The sequence below is a fragment of the Mixophyes fleayi genome, chromosome 7 (genome assembly GCF_038048845.1).
Source record: "Mixophyes fleayi isolate aMixFle1 chromosome 7, aMixFle1.hap1, whole genome shotgun sequence".
In the NCBI taxonomy this organism is placed as follows: Eukaryota; Metazoa; Chordata; class Amphibia; order Anura; family Limnodynastidae; genus Mixophyes; species Mixophyes fleayi.
In genome coordinates, this window is record NC_134408.1 from 123,824,788 (window position 1) to 123,847,110 (window position 22,323).

General features: G+C 38.7%; 1 protein-coding gene across 1 annotated transcript in view; it reads left to right on the top strand.

Annotated features, from left to right (window-relative positions):
• The window catches only part of LOC142098555 (dynein axonemal heavy chain 11-like), a 325,973-nt gene that overhangs the window by 13,639 nt on the left and 290,011 nt on the right, over positions 1-22,323 (top strand). Inside the window, exons 7-11 of the mRNA XM_075181390.1 lie at positions 896-995; positions 2,747-2,958; positions 4,334-4,567; positions 7,846-8,013; positions 12,638-12,754. Coding sequence (XP_075037491.1) covers positions 896-995; positions 2,747-2,958; positions 4,334-4,567; positions 7,846-8,013; positions 12,638-12,754 — 831 coding nt within the window. The remainder of the gene's footprint in view (positions 1-895; positions 996-2,746; positions 2,959-4,333; positions 4,568-7,845; positions 8,014-12,637; positions 12,755-22,323) is intronic.

Genomic DNA, 22,323 nt, shown 5'->3' on the forward strand with positions numbered 1-22,323 from the left:
ATTTGAAGGTTCTGATAGAAAGCGGGGGGAGAAAGGTTAAAACGATCTCATAGCCCAGGGAAGTCAGGGAAAAAACCCATCAGAACGATGTCGGGGAGGAATTTAAAATTATGTTTTGTGCAATGGATTTAGGATTGAGCCCAGGGTGAAATGAAGGATTGTTCCAAAGGTGGAGCATTGTCTCCGGATTGTGGGTAAGTTTGAAAGTTCAAGAACAGTATTTCCATACTGATAGGGAGAAGCATATTGTAAGGGGGAGGCTGGTCTTTAGAGTCTAGCCAGAATAATGTGTAAGGCGATGACATCTGAAGGAGATTAATCTTATAGCTTGACAAATTACCATAGTCTCTAATTTCAGAGAGTAGGGATAGGATCAAGATATGGGGATTAGTAATGGTTAGTAAGACATTGTCTACATAGTGCGAGATTTTAGATGGTCTGATGCACTGCTTGGAGCATACATTTATTTTACCCTTTGGCCATTACTACAAGACCCAGAGTTACGGGGATGGTAGTCTGCCATTTTTTTCGATATCTTACTTTTTTTCCTCCTTTTACCTGCATGCCATCATAGAATAAGGCAATGATAATAATACTTTTTAATTACCTTTACTACATGTAGTGGTAATAGTTAATTTAATTACTTTTATTTTACATAAAGGAGACATGGGCACAGTTGTGGCCAAAGGTTAGGGCAGCAAGAATCCTGTGGTGGGGGCACAGATCTGGACCGGATTGCCACTCCCAATCAATGATTATTATGAAATTTGTATTTCATCACTCTTCCTATTGGCTGCTTATATATATTTGTGTCTGCCGAACCAAATCACACCACAGTGTGTACAACATCAACATAAGAGGTGAAATATTCACATTGTCCTTCTTTTGTCCCTAGCTCCAGACTCCGGAGTTCCAAGAAGTCATTGATAAGCTGCAGAAAAAGAGGAGCAGTTATTACATTGGTTTTATGGAGCTTATTGTTAAAGTGGATGAAGGTAGGAAAATAACCTTATCATTGATCTAGAATAGCCAGATAGTTGCTATTTCCATTGTATTATTGACAAACGATATTCACCATGGCATCTCACAGTGATGATACACCGTATGTGATAGGATTGTTGATTAACAAGACACATGCAAATTCTCACAAGACCGTGGCTGGGTATGTGCCATTGGTAATTTAACCATTGTTTATCCTGGCTGTATGGAGCCCGGGCTGCTTACAGAAGGAGGGGAAGAACATTTTTCACTCATTTACACATGCAGGGCTTGATTCATCAAGGAGAGCAAAGCATAAAAGAGGAGTAACATTGCACCTGGGCAAAACCATGTTGCTTTGGAGGGGGAGGTACATTTAAAATGTGATGGCAGATTTATAGTTGGGGTCGGGCATATCCTAGTTCAATTTTTAATGTCAGTGTAAAAATAAAGCTATCAAGTATTTGCATCCTACATGACAAAACAGCCAGTATGTTCCTTATGTGCAAAATAATAAACTCATTTGCACCCCTTGCATTGTAACATGGTTTTGCCAATGTTCAAAGTTACTATTTTTTTTGCTTTACTCTCCTTAATGATTCATGCCCGCAATTTTCTTCCACCCCATCAGTGTTATAAAACAGGTACATAATTAATACATGCTGTAATGAACATACAGTAGACAGATCATTTCACTTTAATGGAAACTTTTACAACCCTGCTATTCATATGTTTACATTATGAGCAGGGGCATTGATAGGGGGAGCAGGTACAAAGTAATTGGGCCCGGGACTGTCGGGAGACCCGAACCTCTCCATCTAGTGGGAGGTCCCACAACCCTGGTATGGTCATGCCCTTTTTGTCGGCTATGGAAAGGGACCAAAAATGTTTCTGTATCAGGGCCCGAAAATCCTCTTTGCGGCCCTGCTTATGAGGCATTCATCCTGTGCTGTGTTAGTAAAATATTCCATTACCCTTATAAACATAAATAAGAGACGTGGTTGAAAATGTAAATGTTTATATCCTTAGTGTACATTTACATGAATCTCATCTTTAAAATATTAATAACATTTGTAAAGGGATGTATCTAAATCATAACAGAATCCACTCACTTACTATATCACTGGTTCTGAAACTTATAGATGCTGTGATAATGACATAAGTGCTTCAGGATGAGACACACCACTGTTAAAATACTGTAATAAATAAAACCATAATCATGAAGAAATATGTTTAAAAACCAACCAGCAAATGTTGTCAATTTGGAATAAAAAAATATAGTTTATGCAAAAAATTAAATATAGTCTGTACGAAATGTGCAGATTTTGCTGTTCATAAATTAGTCTTAGAGACTCCAATGGATCATTGTCCCCAGTTGCTATATTATTATGAAGCAAAAATAACTTGGCTTTACTGGGCCATTCACTTTTGAACAAAACATCAATCAAACAAAGACAAAGAGGGTGTATTTACTAAACTGCAGGCTTGAAAAAGTGGAGATGTTGCCTATAGCAACCAATCAGATTCTAGCTGTCATTTTGCAGAATGTACTAAATAAATGATAACTAGAATCTGGTTGGTTGCTATCGGCAACATCTCCACTTTTTTACACCCACAGTTTAGTAAATATATCCCAAGCCCTTGTATAAGTAATTAAAAATGTTCTGAATTCAAAAAAGCTTTTCCTTTTCATAATGTCATTTTAGTCACATTTCCACATTTGTTGTTGTCAAGAAAAGTAACTGATTCTGACTCTATGTTACTGTAGCCCTTTCTGAAGCGCAAGAAATCGAGCTACATCTAAGGTCTTTAAAATTTTACATTGCTCATTTGGAGGAATCCAACTTCCCAGACATAGAAGGTTTCTTCCGTCCTCTCTTTCACACCATATTTCTCATATGGACGAATTCTGCCTGTTATTGCTGCCCTCAACGCATCATCGTACTCTTGCAAGAATTCTGCAATCTTCTCATCGACCGGGTAAGGAAACATTAGTCAATCTGCCTCTATTGAGTTTATCATAAACTGATAGGTGTCATCGTAAATTAATTTCAGGTGAAATATATACAAGTATAATTAAATCACTCCCATCTATCACACAGAAATAATGAAAACTCTATTAAAACTATATGTTAAAACAACATGGCTAAATGTTAGGTTATATCATCCAGCATCAATCAGCCTGTAGAGTCAGAAAATAAAATGTTTAATCATTATTCACCTCTTACTCATCTTTGTTGACCATCTTTTCAAATAGAACACCTTTTAGATAGCATATAGACACCCAGAACTGCATACATCTGTGTTAGTCTGGTTAGAGCTCATCAGTGCAAGATATGGATCAATGGCATAGCGAAGTAGGACTTGGAGAGTACCTATCTATTAGGATTATTGGGAAGTGAGCTAAAATGAGACCTCCACTGTACAATAGTGAACCATTCTGGAGAGCTTGCAACAGTTAGAGCTTTCTTTAAACAGTAGGTATTCACATGCTCACATCTAGTTTATAACAGCCATCATTATAATCTGATTTGATCTGAATCTGATTTTCAGACATTGTTGGAAACAAGTTAATAACATGGCTACATATGGCCTTATCTCTGCGGAGTGTGCATGTTCTCCCTGTGTTTGCGTGGGTTTCCTCTGGGCGCTCTAGTTTCCTCCCACTATCCAAAAACATACTAGTAGAGTAATTGGCTGCTATTATATTGACCATAGTCTCTCTCTCTGTCTCTGTGTGTGTTAGGGAATTTAGACTGTAAGCTCCAATGGGGCAGAGACTGATGTGAGTTCTCTGTACAGCGCTGTGGAATTAGTGGCGCTATATAAATAAATAAATGATGATGATGATGATATAAAATACTCAGTGAATCAGTGAAATAATTCAAAAGTAAATGACTAATATATAGATTAATGAACTTCATTATGTTGTAGTTATCGTGATGTCACTAACCATTGTCCGATATAATGTATACATAAAAGATAGCTAGTTCTAGAAATGCTTCTTTTAGTTTTTTCCTAAAACCAGTAAAGTTCAGCGCAAAGAGGAGAAAGGCAATAAATTCAGCAGCCATACTAATAAACTTGTCCTTGTTACTGTAGCTTTAAGAAACTTACTGAAGAAATAATGATAATACCAAACCTTATTTGACATTTACAAAAATCCTTTATATATAGTGATAATGATAGATGAGCAATATAAGTTTTAGGTTGATTTCCTGGAATAAGTTGTAATAGAACTGGAAATAATGTCCCACACATTTAATTACTTATGTATTTAAATTTTACTTTTTTTTTATAAATTGTTTTATTTTTTCTGTTTTAATTTATCAATATAAATGGAAATGACTAATAGTCTGAGAACTTCCTAATTCCCGAGGAAATCTTCAAAATGGAACTAGAAGAGGGCTTGGAAAGAGTCCAAATGACCGTTGCAATGTTTCGATGTTTCAAAAAAATATATGCAATATACGTGGAGAAAGTGGCCCTCAGTTCTGCAAACTCTGATAGGCTCAAAGTCTGGGACTTCCCATCCAACCTGGTGTTTTTCAGATTTGATAGCGTTTTGCAAAGACTATTGTACATCGAGGTAAGATATGTCTTTTGTTTTACGTATAATACCACCAACTTTTCATAAGATTGAGAATTAGAATTACAATTGGTGGAATTACCCATAGTATGATCAGTGGCGTAACATCGAGGCCTGGGCGAGACTGTAAGTGGTCCAACATCAGTGCCATTTATATCTCTTACATATTCACATTTGGGATGGTGGATCGCCTCTTGCCTTCATCCACCCTTCTATTGTCCCATTTAACCCTTAACTAATGAAATACCAGGTTTCGTGACACCTATATATTCCTGGAGAGCAGCCAGAGCGCTGCATTGGGATGTTCCTATGCTGTGTTTAACCATATAGTGAGCCACATCGGTGTAATAAATAATAGTCATAGTAGATTTTTTTTGCATGCAATACGCATTTCTGTACTGTGCATACACACCAAAAATGCATGGTCCACTTTTATAGGACCTGTATATATTGCAGGTGCTGAAGGGCTGTTGCAACTATTTGCAATAATGATGGAGACTATCCAAAGCACAATCTCGCCTATTTTGATTGGATGATTGCATATTGACCTTCCAGCTGATAGTACTTAATTCATTATTGGCACCTCTAGATTTTGTAAAGACGAAGCTATTTGCATTACCTAATTGACATTTCCATTTTTACTATTGCAGCAAAGAAAATTCCCATTTGACATTTAAAGGGGAAAACAAAAGATGTTTGCATTTAATTTAATTTGGATTTTTATATTGTGTTTATATGTAACTACATTTTACATGCAGTTTTGAAATTCAGGGTCTGACGTAGAGTCGGATGCAAGTTCAACTCATTAGTGCAAAAAGCACTTTTAGCCAAGGATCTCTCTCAGTTTGCACTCAGACTGAGACAGATCTCCCTCTTGCACCTCTCTGCACTAAGAAAGGTGGAACGGGGAAGGTAGTGGGTGAGCCTAGCAATGTAATGACGTGTTCTGGCACTTTACAGGTTATGATGAGTTGAAAGCAGCTGCAGATAGGTCTCTGGGAGACTTATCTTTTGTGAGTGGTTTCTCCTGGTACAACAGACTTTGCGGTATTAAAAAGAAGTAAAAAATAATAATTGACTTTTAAAAAAAGGTGTGCATCCCCTCCCAATCAGCTTAACCAACGTTATTGCTATTGGGGGGGGCACATTTTATTTTATTTTTGCAATATTTGTTTAATTATCTGCTTTACAGGCTCGCTCTGACTGATACACTTGCAGACCGACCCATAAGGCAGATAAAGAGGTGTGTTTGTGCAATTTGCAAAGTATTCTGAGTCGTACGGATCTATCGATCCCTGCTACTTGGAGTACTGTGTAAACTACCCCTTGGTCTTTTCCACTTCCTACCATCGTTATATTGTATGTAAATAGGGTAATGCAACTTTAGGATTTACTACTAACACTGTTAGGCATCTCTACACTATATCTATGGTATCATGGGACATAGATAACTCCTGCACACCGGATGCACATGCTACTATTTGCATTTTCAGCTGGGTCTACATACCTGTGCACGCACATAAACTTTTATTTTTTTATGTGCATCTTTTCTTGTGTTTTTGTGTTTTTCTGTATTGTGCGATAGTAAAATATTTGTAGGTTGCTTCAGAAATATGAGTGGAATAGCAAAATATTGTAATTAAAACCTGAGTAATGGAGAGGCAGCTTGCAGTTTAAATAGATATCCTCTAATAATTAAGCTAAGATGGGGAAAAAATGTCCACTTAGTCTAATTAAAAGCTTAGGTGAGAACTGTAGCAGTCTGCATTAGATTGGCAATTGCAGCCACTCTGTCTTTTAGCCTCTTGCCTACCGCTCCAACAGAAGAGATGTCTAAACATTTACAAAAATAAAAACATTTCAGAGACACAGAACTGAACCCCTCTTCCCCCACTCTTGAGTGCACTCTGGTCCATGATTTCCTAAACTAACCAGGGGTATCCTTACACTATTCCTGAAGGCTGTGTGACGTGTGTTTGCTGAATGGGTTTTGTATATGTAATGTGATTGCAAATGTATAGTAAAGCTGAGTATTATATTACATCACAATGATACTACCATTATACTAAAAGCATTATAGCAATGCCAGTTTCTAATCCTTAGTGTTTTGCAGACAGTAGTACATATAATAATATATTCTCTGAATCCGCTGCCTGAGCTGGTAATATGTATTAGCATGGCTATCAGAAAGCTATCTCTAAATCCCAGGTTGACATTGCGCATCTGCTGCATATTCATATTGAGGCTTTCACACCCATTGAATATTCATTTATGAAAATGGAGGCATTTCTAACTGTGCTAATGATGCTTAGCGTGTCTATTAAGCCGGAGACATCAGCTAGAGATGATGGAGCACCGGGACATTTTTGTAATTATTTTAAGTGTGGCTGATTTTCATGGCTGTGTGAGTTATATGGAATTCATCGGCCAGTAGGCCAGTCTAGTGTCCACAGGACTGTTGTTTTTATGAAGCCCAGGTCAAAAGGACTGATTTCCTGAGCATCTACCTTCTGTTCCAACCTCTGACAAATAATATGTGTTCTATGTTATAAACACCTACCCCACTTTGGTATTCAAAGCTTTGAGACATTATATATATATATATATATATATATATATATATATATATTATATATATATATATATATATATATATATATATATATATATATATATTTATATTTACGTGTATATATATTTTTATGTGTGTATATATATATATATATAAATAAAAATATATGTATATATATATATATACACACATATATATATATATATATATATATATACGTGTATATATATATATATATATATATATATATATATATATATATATATATATGTATAAGGTTTGAATATCAAAGTTGGGTAGGTGTTTAATATAAATATATATATATATATTAGAAAGAGGAACATTTTTATTTGCATCTATGGTAAACTACTGCAATCATTAATTAAGTTATCACCAGCCTACCTCCTCTCTATTATAAATTTGGAAATACATGAATCCATTAGAGAATATGTTACTTCTGAGAATACCATTTACATCACAGCCCTTTCAGTCAATGCTTTACCCATTAGATTTCATGATCATGACATGGGTTAGTGCAGAGACAGGCAGGCTGTTTAACCATTGTTGGGACTCATCATGGGGTTTTCTGCTCAGTATATAAAATGCTATTTCAAAAAAAATTTGTTAAAATGTGAGAAAGGTTAGAGATTCTCAACCTTATCAGTGTAACTATTGTAAACCCATTTTGTCACATTTTGTGTTTAAGGAAATGTTCACAGCAGCTATTGACTTTTTAAAGTTAGAGAAAGTTGAAATTGGTGGATTTAGAGGTACAGTTCTGAGTGGAGAAGTTCATATGATGAGAGAGGAGACCAATGAAATTTGGAGAATGTTGCAGGAAAGCAAATATAACCCGCTAGATTACACAGATACGGTAAGTATTTTTATATGATTAAATATAGCAGTTAAACACACTGTATTCTTCTCATTTACGGAAAATTGAAAGACCCTTAGTCAAGGGTAACAACCATATGTGCAGGGGAGGTCAGCTGCCATGGGACCCGCAGCTGATGGCTGCCGCCTTCCCTGTTAAAGCCCCGTGTGTATATGTGCATAGTTCGGGCGGTAAATAAGAGCCATTAGCAAATTTTTGCTATGGGGCCCACAACATTTTAATTATACCCCTGCCTTAAGTATGAATTTCAAGCAGTGCTTAGAGGACAGGTATTCAGACTCTTCAGTGTTATCTTACTGTGAATGTATTGCTAGTCTACAAGACTTGTTCCTCCCACTTGAGGCTGATTACCCACTGGGGTACCATTGTTGTGTCTAACTTGGGTTTTTAACGGAAGTGCAATGCATGCTAACGCTCTTAGCATAAAACCTATTCTATGGGGCATATTCAATTAGCTTTTTGATTCGCGGTAACGCGCGTTGCCGCGAAAAGTGCGCGTTCTTGCGGGTATTACGGTACCGCATTAACGCGGATTTTCGTTCGCAACCCTATGGGCTGCGAATGAAAATCCACGTTATTGCGGTACCGTGTATTACGTTTCGCGGCTGTTCTGGCGCGTTACCGCGAATCCAAAAGCTAATTGAATATGCCCCTATATGTTTATACTCACTTGCATCTGTGTTCATTTGCTTATTCCATTTTAGTACGTCCATAGCATGTTACAGTCCATTGATCTCTATGAGAGCACATAGGGCCTGATTCATTAAGTAAAGCAAAGCAAAATAATGAGTAAGTTTTTTCCTGGACAAAACCATGTTACAATGCAAGGGGTGCAAATTAGTTTTTTATTTTGCACATAAGTTAAATACTGGCTGTTTTTTTATGTAGCACGCAAACACTTGATAACTTTTTTGTACACTGAAATTTAAAGTTGATCTAGGACATGCCTTACCAAAAATATAAATCTGCCATCACATTTTAAATTTACCTCCCCTCCAATGTAATATGGTTTTGCCAAGGTGCAAAGTTACTAATTTTTTTTACTTTCCTTTCCTTAATGAATCAGGTCTATTGTGTAAATAAGCAGTTTAAGAAGCTTTGTGCTGTGTTTTTACCATTTTACCATTGATTTCGTTATGCAATTCATTCCTACAGCCCATTTATTTCAATAGAGTTGTGTTTTACATGTAGAAACTCAATTGAAATGACATGCACAGCAGTGGTCAATTATTCTCTATTGATGTATGATCAAAGCAGGGAGTCCCTGGGACTCACCCTACGGACAGTTTATCACATCATGGCTTGCGAGGGAAAACTGCTTGTTGATTGGCTGAGTGGCTTAGAGGGGTCCCAGGGATCATTTGAATTCACTCTCATTCTGCTGCAAGGCTCTGAGAGTAGCAGTTTGCATAACCTATTACGTTTCATTTTACTTCTTGTGGATTAAAAGAAGATTAACCCATGGAATATTGTCAGAATTGTGTCAAAAAATATATTATAAACCAGGGATCTGTTAAATTTAACAATTTTTATTAAAGTTTCAAACGCACAAGAACTTATTTAGATGGGAGTCATTTGGTTGGAGATGTGTATGAGTGTAGAAAACAGGAGCAGGTATGTGGTAGAAAACACAAAGTTTACGTGCTAAGCATCCCAGACACTAACAGAAACAGATGCGATTTCTTGCAGGTATTACATATATAAAAGAAGCAAGTCTGGTGCTCACAGATAAAGCAGGTAGTCCAGGAATATAGGTCCAGACACATCAAATCAAGGAGCAGGTAGAAAAAGCATAAACATAAAAATTGTTTTTGCAAATATGTAGGTGTTTATTTACTTTTTGATACAATATCTGTATAGTGACCATTGAGTCTTTTGGATCCCATTCCCTTTATATCGGGACCACTGGGATGGCAAAATTGCCAATACAGGGGTCCCAATTTCTTCCCATTACCCTGGTATCCAGATCCCATGGGTGCCAGGAAGAACCCCAGCGCTTTTCTGCAATTTGGGGCTGGCAGTATTTTTAAGGGGGTGGGGACCATACTGACCAGGATGGTTCTGTTCACACTGTGACACAGTGGGTTTTCCTGTGACCATCCCAACCCAATCCCTGTCTAGCCTGGTGGTGGCTTCCACTGTAGCAGAGGTCCCCGTGCTTGTTGTGCCTATTTTAGTGGGAACCTAGGCTGTACAGCGCTGGTAAAGGATATTAGGGCAGGACATGATGTTTTAAGAAAAAAAATATTTATTTACTAACAGAACTTCTCCCATTCATTTTAATAGCTCATCCATTTCATAACGGTTTCTACATGGTAGAAGACGCAATTAAAACATTTTCAAGGAAAAAAATGCAGATGACCCATCCCAAATTAAGTCACTATGGCACAGAGCCGGGGGATGGGGGGGGGCAGCCTACCCCTAGGTATGCTGCATATCAAACACATGTGTTTTCACATGAGGTTTGCACTTCTGTTATGCTTCACAAATGCAACGCCCATGGGTTCCCATATCAGACATCATTCTCTTCCCACATAATTCTATCTGTAGTGTTCAGCATGGGAAGTAACCAGCTTTGATCCAATCTGCCTCTGCTATCTTGTGCCTGGCGATTCTACTTCCCAAGGTGGCAAGTGATATGATTCCCCTCCCATCTGATTAGATACACTAATTTGCATTAGTGTAATCTGCACTATAAAACATATATATTTTAACTTTTACCATTATTAGCGCTACAATCAAGAAGAAATCAATATTTTAGACCTTTGCAGCAACATACTAGCAAGTTTAGCATTTTAAATGAATTCCCTATTGCTGCCCAAACTTACTGTCTAAAACGAATGCCTTAGTCTGCCTCATTACATGCACACTCCTACTCAAAGGTGCTTTTAGAGCTTCCATATTTCCAGCACCAGCCCAAAAATGACTCCTTGGGGTAAATGTATCAATCTCCGGTTTTGTCAACTCGCGGGAGTTCGGCGAGATGACAGCTTAAATTTAAAGCGGCGCTGCCTTTTAAAGGGAAACTTCCCTTTACAAGGCAGCGCCGCTTTAAATTTAAGCTGTCATCTCGCCGAACTCCCGCTAGTTGACAAAACCGGAGATTGATACATTTACCCCCTTGTCTTCAGCCTTTACCATGGGAATCCGTCAACATTAACACCTTACTACATTTGTCTTTCATGTTTTCTTTCTACATTGGAGAATAACTTTTCTCTATTTTATACCTCCGCAGATCACAATTTTACACTCCCAAAAATGTTGCCTCACACCTAGAAAAGCATTGGGCCTAGTCGGCTGGATAATCAGGCTCTGCATACCTGAGTTACATTATCTACAATGGACTCTTAGAACAACAGCACTAAAACTATCAGACATAGGTTTGCTATAGTTTTACTGCATTCAGAAATAAAGATGAGAATCTGAGAGATAACTGAGCCCTCTGCATGTCTCTCATGTGTAACTGTTCTCTATTTGTCCCATGGAATTCCACAGCCTGGACTGATAATCTTCCAGGAATCCATGTTGCTTATGCTATAAGATTAACAGAGTTGATAGGATTGGGATGTTGTAGAATCTTCTAAAAAAAAACATGAGGGGGTCATTATTTAAAAAAAAAAAAGTACTACATGGTGGCTAAGTGGTTAGCACTTCTGCCTTACAGCACTAGGGTCATGAGTTCAATTCCCGACCATGGCCTTATCTGTGAGGAGTTTGTATGTTCTCCCCGTGTTTGCGTGGGTTTCCTCCGGGTGCTCTGGTTTTCTCCCACACTCCAAAAACATACTGGTAGGTTAATTGGTTGCTAACAAATTGGCCCTAATCTGTGTCTGTGTGTCTGTGTGTATGTTGGGGAATTTAGACTGTAAACCCCAATGGGGCAGGGACTGATGTGAGTGAGTTCTCTGTACAGCGCTGCGGAATTAGTGGCGCTATATAAATAAATGATGATGATGATGATGATGATAGACATATGTCTGCATCATTAAATGATGTAATACAAGTTGTGCAAATATTAATTTATCTTAGCTAGCTGAAAGTTTCTTAAATATTCCACTGCTTGGGTCATGTTTTATATTGAATATGTATATTAATGTATATTTTGTGACACCTAGCAACAGATTAAATTTTTTTTTTTTTAGTATTATGTTTGATTAAAGTTCTTATTGATTACTATTTTTTGTAAATAACAGAAAGAATTTGCCTTTCCTATTTATTTCAATGTAGGAGAAGGAGAGCACCAGAATAATTTGCATTAATGATCTCTGCAGCCAGTGAGTTGGATACATGTTTGTGTTGCTGGAGTTTGCACTGTTTAACACTTAATGCCGAAAGTGTTACATCTTCAGCATTTATATCATCTGCAACATTTCCAAATCCAGTTGTATAATATACCACTATTTTCAGGACCATTCATTTGTTTCTAAATATGTTCCTTTGTTATTATTGTATTGCCAAGAAATACACACTGATAATAATTGTTAAATTGAAATGTGATCAGCTGCATCCATTTGCCCTGTTTTATTTATATTTAAAACAAATGTTACTTAAGTTATTATTACAAGATGTTTCATATCTGTAATAAGGTAATTGTATCTTACAGGGCTTTTTGACAGATTACATAAGATACCGACAACAAATAAACGGTTTTGACCACCATTTAGGCAGGATTGTGAACTTAGCATTCAACGAGTCAAATGGGCTTGAATCTGCTTTTAAGGTAAGTGAAGAGGTGAAGCTATAAGGCGTGAGTCATTAAGGAGAGCAAAGCATAAAAAAGGAGTAACTTTAAACCTGGGCAAAACCATGTTGCATTGGAGGGGAAGTAAATGTAAAATGTGGGAACAAATTTATAGTTGGGATAGGGCATATCCTGATTCAACTTTATATTTCAGTGTAAAAATAAATCTATCAAGTATTTGTGTGCTAGATGAAAAAACAGCCAGTATTTAACTTATGTGCAAAATAATTATCTAATTTGCACCCCTTGCATTGTAACATGGTTTGTCCCAGAGAATATTTACTCCTTTTTTCCCCTTACCTTCCTTAATGACTCAGGCCCATAGTATCAAAATAAAAGGTATAAAACATTCTGGGCCTGATTCATTAAGGATCGTAAATGAAGAGGTATCTTATTTCAGTCTCCTGGACAAAACCATGTTACAATGCAAGGGGTGCAAACTAGTTTTCTGTTTTGAACATAAGTTAAATACTGACTTGTTTTTTTCATGTAGCACACAAATATCAACTTTAAATTTTAGTGTACAAATAAGTATCTGTGTGGTACATGAAAAAACAGTCAGTATTTAACTTGTGTGCAAAACAGAAAACTAGTTTGCACCCCTTGCATTGTAATATGGTTTTGTCCAGGAGACTGAAATAAGATACCTCTTCATTTAAGATCCTTAATGAATCAGGCCCTCTGTTCTCACCTGATTGCCTTTAAGTAGAGTGTCACTGCACTGTACTGCAGAAGTGAGGGTCCTTTTGGGTTTCTTTTGTGTAGTATAAAGCTTGATTGTTGTTCATAGTTTAAACATTTTTAAAGAGTTGAATAGTTTTATAAAACTCCAAAAAAAGATGCAGAGGACATAGTAAAAAATACAATGTCAACATAATAAAAGGTACTCACTAGGGGTAAAAAGAGGAGTATAAGGAAAATAAAAAGGATGACAGCGGGGAAAATTGCTGTCAGGGACAATATCCCACTGTGTGAAAAACAGTTTTACCAGCCACGCTGTAAGAATTCAGCTGAAAGAGTAGCAGAGACATTTTAAAATCATCATTAAATTGTAGACGGGACAGTTGCTGTCCAGGTGGTATGACCACAGAGCTAGGTATATTTATAATGAAGACTGGGGTTCCGTGCTTTACCCGCCACCAGACGCGCAGTCTTATAAAGTTAAGTAACCTTTTACCTGGTGTGGGGGCATCGGAAGCAAATTGGAAAAGATGATTGTCTTTCAAATGCAGCAATCGCAGAAGAATTATGCGCCAGCACCCACTAATTCCGCTGCCAGTCATTTGGGAGAATTATGAGCATTTTAAAGAAACCATCACCACCAGGATATAGTTATAGGCCAGCTCTGTGGTTATGTAATCAACATTTATAGCATCCTGTTGCTACAACTCCCCCCCTAAGACAGACTCCTATGATTCTTTTTCATTGTTCTTGAATTTTTCTTTGTTAAACACAACTACAAAAGGGTTAGGTGTTTGTTTTTTTTATCAAGTTCAAGTTTATTCTTTTTTTAAGATATGAAAGTAGCAAAAAGCCTCTGTATATAAGATACAGTTTTATGTGCATGCTGATCAATGGGTCATAATAACATTTTACATTTGTGGTTGGAATATTAGATGCAAACTTGGCTTGGAATTTATATGAAATGTTCGCAATTTCCAGTTATGTATCATATTTGTTTCAACTGAATTTATAAGAGATGATTACAATATCCAGTAATACAGACAGTAGTAAATTATATATTTGTTTCAACTAAAAAATTAAAAGTATAAGAGTGGTAACTAAAATAGACTCTGCTAGTGCCTTATGTGTATTTGCTCAGAGATAGTGTACTGCGAAAATGACACAGCTGAGGGCTTTGGTTCTGACCTCTGCTTCTTGAATGTAGATTTTGCAACTCTAGGAAAACTTTTATAAGTGTACTCTACCTAAGTTATCATGCTGCAGATCCATGCTGCTGTGTTAGTGAAGAGGTAGAAGTTAAGGTTGTCACCTTTTTGATAAATCCATTAGATGCGGTGTGCTCCACAATAAATATTTCCTTATGCGCCTTGCAGATGAGTACATTCTGGTGACTGCTATACATTGCAGAGCCTGTCCTGGTGACCCTTATACTATGCAGAGCATATTCTAGTGGTCCCAGGACAATGCAGAGCCTTTAGTGGTGACCCCAATACAATGCAGAATATTTCCTGGTGACCCTAGTATAATACAGAGCCTATCCTGGTGACCCTAATACTCTGCAGAGCATATTCCAGGACAGTGCAGTACCTTTACTGGTAACCCCAATACAATACAGAGCTTTTCCTTGCGACCCCAATACAATACAGAGGCTTTCCTGGTAACCCCAATACAATGCAGAGCATTTCCTTGTGACCCCAATTTAATGCAGAACTTTTCCTTGTGATCCCAATTCAATACAGAGCCTTTCCTGGTGACCTCTGCAGAGCATATTCTAGTGATCCCAGGACAATTAAGAGCCTTTCCTTATGACCCCAATACAATATAGAGCATTTCCTGGTGACCCTAGTATAATACAGAGCCTATCCTGGTGACCTTGATACAATGAAAAGCCTTTCCTGGTTACCCCAATACAATGCAGAGCTTTTCCTGATGACCCCAGTATAATACACAGCCTTTCCTGATGACACCTATATAATGCAGAGCATTTCTTGGTGACCAAAGTAAAATGCAGAGCCTTTTCTAGTAACTCCAGTACACTACAATGCAAACAACACTTTCTGAACACCTCCGTACAATATATTGCCTCATTGAGGAGAATGTACTATTCCAGCGTGGGTCCAACAGCACAGGGTGGCACCTGATGTCACTGATGTGCAGCAATCGGATGGGTAAGAGCAGACTTTCTACATTAAAGGACATTATCTTTATTGGGTAGTGCTTAGCAAGCTGCAGTTCCACTTTTGTTGTGTGGCTGTTAGTACTCAGCTCTATCTCCCTGTTTCCATGGAAACGGAACACTAATCATAGAACTGGACAGGACTTCCTAAACCTGGATTGTCCAAGTGCAAACTGGACAGATGGCAATCATCATAAAAGGGGAATATACAAATAATGCCAGTATCTCAGCCCCCGGTGTCTTAGGAAGACAAGAATCCCTTGTAACCTTTAAGTGAGTTGATGCTTGATCCAGATGATTCCTCAACTATACAAACAGCATTTGAATATAAATATTTGCGCAAGTCTGTTTCTGCTTCTAAGTTGAAGTTATTTGCAGGGCCGCCAAGAGAAATTTCCTGGTACAGCAACTCCTTGGGGCCCATTCCATAGCAAGAAAGGGGCGTGGCCACACAAGGTGGGTGGCTCCTCCCAATACAAAGTCAGACTAGAGCCCCCCACGTAGGCCTGGGCCCTGGTACTCTGTACTAGCTCCCTTCCCCTCTCAGTGGTTATTTGGTATCCCTATACTCAGAAGAACTAGAGAAATAAAGGTCAGTGGGATTCTCTGAATTTCACAAGGATGTAAAAGAAACCATTGAAAGAATTATGGATTTTTTATGATTTTTGTTGTTGTTTCCATAGTTACTGCAGTGGCGGATCCAGGTGGGGGGGCGATCTACCAGGGGCTTGCTGCCGACAGCTGCACACTGTGCAGGTCCGTTCAGCAGTGACAGTATGCTGCCCGGCTGCTTTGATTGTGTTTTAAACACAATCAGAGCAGCGGGACAGCACACTTTCACTGCTGAACGGACCTGCACATACTGTGCAGCCACCGGCAGCCTTAGAACACAGAAAGGGGGCGTGGCCTAAATCGCCCCCCCCCCCCCTCTAAAATCGCCCCGGGTAGGGCAAATGTCTGGGTCCGCCCCTGAGTTACTGCCTCTAAAATTAAATGTATATCTATTTCAATATGTTACAAAAAAAAACCACCATATATTTCCCTCCAAAAACAATATATACCTTTTGAGTAAATTAATAAAGTATGCCCACCTAAACTGGTGCAATGAAATCCATAGGTTTGGTGTTGAGGGGGTTGAAAATTAGACTTTTCTTCAGGGGCGCAACTATAGGTGTGGTGACTGCAGGGCCTGGAAGTGAGGGGGCCTGGCAATACTGGGTCTCTTCAGCCCCCTCAGAGGCCTCAGAAGAGGTCCTCAATAGGGTAGAGTTGGGGACTTGGGAGGACGGAACTTCATCACTGGCCCCCACCCAAAAACTTGGTGCCTGATACAGCTGCCTAAGGTTGACCTATTACAGCCAAAGTGTCAGGACTGCGGTTTCCAAAGAGGCAAACAGTGTCTGTGGCAGCGCTGAAAGTGTTTTATGTGTTACGAGCCGCGGCGGCCACGACCAGCTTCCCCCGCAGCGCCGCGTCCCGGCAATGAATGAAAGCCGGGCGCGTGCGCAAATTGGCCCCACCAGCCTGCGGGCTAATTAATGAAAGAGATTAATTTATGCAGGGCGCTGTGTGACTTCAGAGCCAGGCTCTGATTGGCTGCTTGTACTATTTAAGGCAGGGAGGGCTTAGCCTCCCTGCCGGTTATAGCTTCCAGATTCCTGTGTTGCTGCCTGCTGCTGTACTCCTGTACTCCTGGTGTTAAGCCTTTGGATTGTTGCCTGCTATGTATGACCCCTGCCTGTTTCCTGGATTTGTCTTTTGCCTGTGCCCTGGACCTTTTGGCTTATATCTCCGTTTCTGCTGTTTTGCCCGTGACCTCGACCCTTGGCGTGTTTCCTGACGATTCTTCCTAGCAAGTGACCCCTGACCTCGGCCTGTTCTTTGGATTTGCTGTCTGCCTTTACCCTCTGCTCCTGGGTTCCCCGCAGTTGGTACACATCACACGACCCTCTGTAGTCTGCAGCCAAGTCTGTCCCCACCACTAGGGGCTCCAGTGAACACCTGACTGTCAGAGTAGACTCCGGGTGGTGTTGTACTGGTTGAAGGGGATCCTGACATTATGTTAATGTTATTTTTTTTCCTCCTTTGTCAATATCTTGTTTTTCAGCATGGGCTTTGCCATCCATCTATTTGCACAATAACAATATTGAAGGAGGGGTATTGGATTGATCATGAGGAGAACACAATTCTTATGGCAGCATAGTCTAAATACAACCCGTGTACACTGCTGACTACAGATGACATTCCTTGTACTCAGCTATCGTATTTACCTGCAGCTTCAAAACTTTTATTTCTGTTGAAAAAAATCGTAAATATCATTTTTTTAAAAAAATTTTGCAAGATACATTTTCACGTTACGTCAGGCTTTTAGACATGGTGTTTTTTTTTTTAAGACATTTAATACAGTTATTCTATCTATTTGTTAAAGCTTGATCAGAAGTGTTTTAAATATTTTTTTTTTTTTTTTTTTTTATATCAAATGCCTCTCTTCAAATGGTGAGCATTTTAAGAGCATCTCTAAATTATTATCGCCTACCCACGTCCGCTGAAATAGAACAAGTATTTCTGGAAGACACTTTTGTTATGATGGTCGCAGACTGACAAAGAGATTGTCACAAAGCGTTTTAGTGCAAAGTGCTTGTAGAATCCGTGACCTCCTGTATCCACATTCAAAGCCGTCAGCAATCTGCAACATCTCATCCCGTTACAAAGGAAACGCAATCAGAGAAAGCGTTATGAAATAGCTGGCTGCTCATTGACTGCACGTTATCAGTATATTATGCCTGGCACAATAGTTTAATAACAGCCATAATGTGTCTTCATTTTTACTGGATAAAGAGGCTCTCTGAAAAGTGCTTGAAACCTTATCTACACAAGAGTCAAGCGTTTGTATTGAGCTCTGATGAAAGCTGACACACATCTGAGTGAAGTGCTTGGTTTCATGTTCCATTGAAAGCCACTGAGTGTGTTTGTTCAAAAAAAAAAAAAGCTCCTACACTTTGGCAGATAGAGCTTTCCTGGCAGAGCCCCCTTCACATTTTGCACATGAAAATAAATATTTTGAGTGTTATTACTGTGGAAATTAATCCCCTTTTTAACATTTTAGAGGGTATTAGCATATCATTTTTCGCCTGTGTGTTTTTGAACTGATTGCTGAGATGGAAGATTAAAACCAAATCCAAGCATTGTAGTCGCGTCCCCAGAACCGGGAAGTTTTAAGGCAATTATTACCTGTAGTTTAATTGATTAATCAAGGATCATGTTCACTGGTATTGCAATCCCATCTCCCATAGCGACGTGCTGACTACAAGAGGATGAGCATAGTATTATATCTTTACTTATACAGATAACTAAATGCAGGAAACCACTAAATCAGTTTCCTTTGTATTAGGAGATTAAGGCTGGGTACACACTATACAAAATTACTCCCTATGGCATATCCTTAATGATTTTAGTAACAATTTAAAAAAAAAAGTCGCGATCAGCATGCCGATTCATGTGCACACACTAAACAGGTTTTACAAGATTTACCTTCGGATCTGTGTTCTTCATCTGTCATAACCATCAGCTGAAAAGATCCTGACTCTGCACACTCCATAGAGATCTATGGACACTGCCGGTCCTGAGTGCATACACACTGCAGGATTTGCACAACATTGTTCCATCGTTGAACGAGATTTTTAGTTTGGTTTAAAAGTCAAGCGATACGATGTGCTTTGGAACAATAATCGTTCATCGTTGCAGTGTACACACTAATGCGATATCCAGCTGAATGTTCGTTTATCGTTTAATTGCACGCCTGTAAATGTGGCCCAGAAGGAGTTTTGGTTGTGGCAAGGGGGCAGCGCTCTTAATGGGAAAAAAAAATCCTGCAAAAAAAAAAGAAAAGAAACTACTTTTCCCTGCCCCCTTTCTCTCTCCCCGTTGCTTCACTGGCTCCCGTATGTACCTGATTCTGTTTACCCTCCCTTAGGATGTAAGCTCGTATGAGCAGAGCCCATCTTCCCTCCTGTCTCCATACCTGTTCTTCCACTCCGTCTCTACTGTATCTGCCTGCCTGGAGTTTCTGAAGTACTGGTACTTTGTGTTTATTGTTCTGTACTGTCTTACCCTGTATAGTCTACTGTTTGTACCATGTACGGCGCTGCGGAAACCTTGTGGCGCCTTACAAATAAACGATAATAATAATAATAATAATAATAATACTTACCTTGCGGTCACGTCAGCTGGTACTCCGGCTCCCTCCCTTGTCTCCTCCTCCGTACGGCGCTCGCAGTGAATGTCGGGCGTGATGTCATCATGCCCAACATCCATTGCGGAGCGCAGCACAGAGGAGACACCCGTGCAAGAAGAACAATCAGCAGCACAGAATTGGAGAAAAGAAGAGAAGAGGACAGGAGAACAAGCCGATTAAAAGGAAAGTTAAGGGGGATTTTTTTTATTATTTCAAGGGATGCTGACAAGTGAATAAAAGTCACCTGGTCCTGGAGCATCGTGGACCTTATCTCCCTGCTACATACTTCTACTTGTATTACTAATGGGGCATTATATATTATTCTCTTTGGCCCATTATAAGTTGTTATCCCTTAACTAACATAGTGGTGTAATTAGCAAAACAGGTCACAATTTGGGGTCACAGTGGTGTATATGTCAGGTACCGCAGGCCTGGTCAGGGCACCCTGATATACAATGCCTGGCTTAAATGATATTGCATCGAAACAATACAAAAAGTGATTATAGTATAATAACTAGAGAGGATTTTTTGAACAGGGCGACTGAAAGGTAAGTATAGGGGGATTTGAAAAAAAAAGTGATATCTATATCTATATATATATCTATCACTTTTTTCTTTTATATATATATATATATATATATATATATATATAAACTATGTTTTCTATGTTTTTTTGGATGATCAGCTATCGTTATTGTTAGTGTATCTTATGTGCGGCCCAAACCAACTCGTCGTCTGCCAATGTGGCCCAGGGAAGCTAAAAGGTTGGACACCCCTGCTGTAGTGTGTACCTAACCTAAGACTGTTGGGTCTATTTACTAATAAATGCTGATTCGTAGTCGCAGTGATAGAAAACCTTTAGTTGCCATTTATGACCAATAAAACCTCGCCAAGGCAGCTGAGCGGTACTCAGCTGCCTTAGCGATTCTGGGCGTGAGTGGTAAGAGTTAACTTATGCTTCGACGGACCATTCTGACGGGATCTGGTTCACACATAAGTGTCTGATGTAAAGTATCCAATCCAATCCAATCAGTGGATCAATTCCACCTAGTGGAAAAAATAAATAAACAAAAAAATAAGTTAAAAATAGATACATTTTTTTTCAAAATAATTATTTGAAAATTATTTTTCATTGAATTTCTTCTGTTATCACCAACCTGAGATGGTGAAAACAGAAGAAGGAATGTGGCAGTATTTGTATCGTTGCGAACCTTGATCAAAAGGCTTCCATGGAGAAGTTTTGGTGGAGAGACTGAGCAAATCTTTTCTGTGGTGGGTCTACCACTGGCAATAGCACTGCTATGGCCTGCAGTGGCTCTGTGATGGAGATATGGAAATAGGGCTTTCAACTTGATAAATAGGCCCGAGTGAGAGGCATAGGGTAAAGTGGTAAAGTTATATACAATGTGCTATTTCTTTATTAGTTTGGTCTATAATTGTTGGTCATGAAGGAAATGGCTATCTATCCCTGAGAGAGATAGTAGGCACATGGCTGTTCAGAGGATGAAGGAAGATTGGACACTTATATTATATCTATAATATTTGGTTCAAGAAATTATGCCGGGTCCTCTCTGAACTACAGAGAAAATGAAAATGCTGCTCCCTGGACATACAGCGCTATCATGGCATCATGGTTTGTCTCCCAATAGTCCTGCAACCTATACCGTAAGACACTGGTTAATGATTTATCTGAAAGCACCTTAATGCATTTTGGGAGGGCTGCCATGAAATTCATCCTATGTGTTCTTTGAAATGTGCTACAGAAATCACTGTAGACTCCTATTAATATTACTTTATTAAAGATCTTATACATAAAATACATTACAGAAGTCTGGAACTGCTTCCAATGATCTTAGCTTATTCCACAACCAAGACGGCCCTTTTGGCTCTCCTTCAAACTTCACCCTCCACCTTCTTGCATCAGTGCATAACTTGTACCTGAGTCATCTATTTATCTAAATCTCACCCTCTTTCACTTACCTCTGTCTTGTATACTTACAGCAAGTACTTTCCTTCCCTCCTAGTACTATCCCAGAGCCTCATCTCATACAGTCATACTGTCCTGATACAGTTTTCACCTGTGATTCCTCTGGGTCCTTTTAAACTGCGCATTTGTATCACTTGATTTGTAGCATCCACTTTAGCCTCCTCACTAGACTGTAATGTCTTACAGGAATACTAAACCGTGTATGTTGTTGTGATTAGTACAAATGTTTAATGATTTGTCATACCATTGTCATGTATATGTATATGTATATATTACTGACTTTCTTCTATCTGAACCCAAATGTATTTGTATTCATCCTGTCTATTGTACTCTTGTCCTCTTGCATCTGTTTTGTCTGCATGAAAATGTATCATTACTAGTTGAGTTTAACGCAGGTCTACCTTGTAAATGAGCTTGCTCATTGGTATTGGCCTGAATAAATAAAGAATGTGTTTGTTTATTCCGTA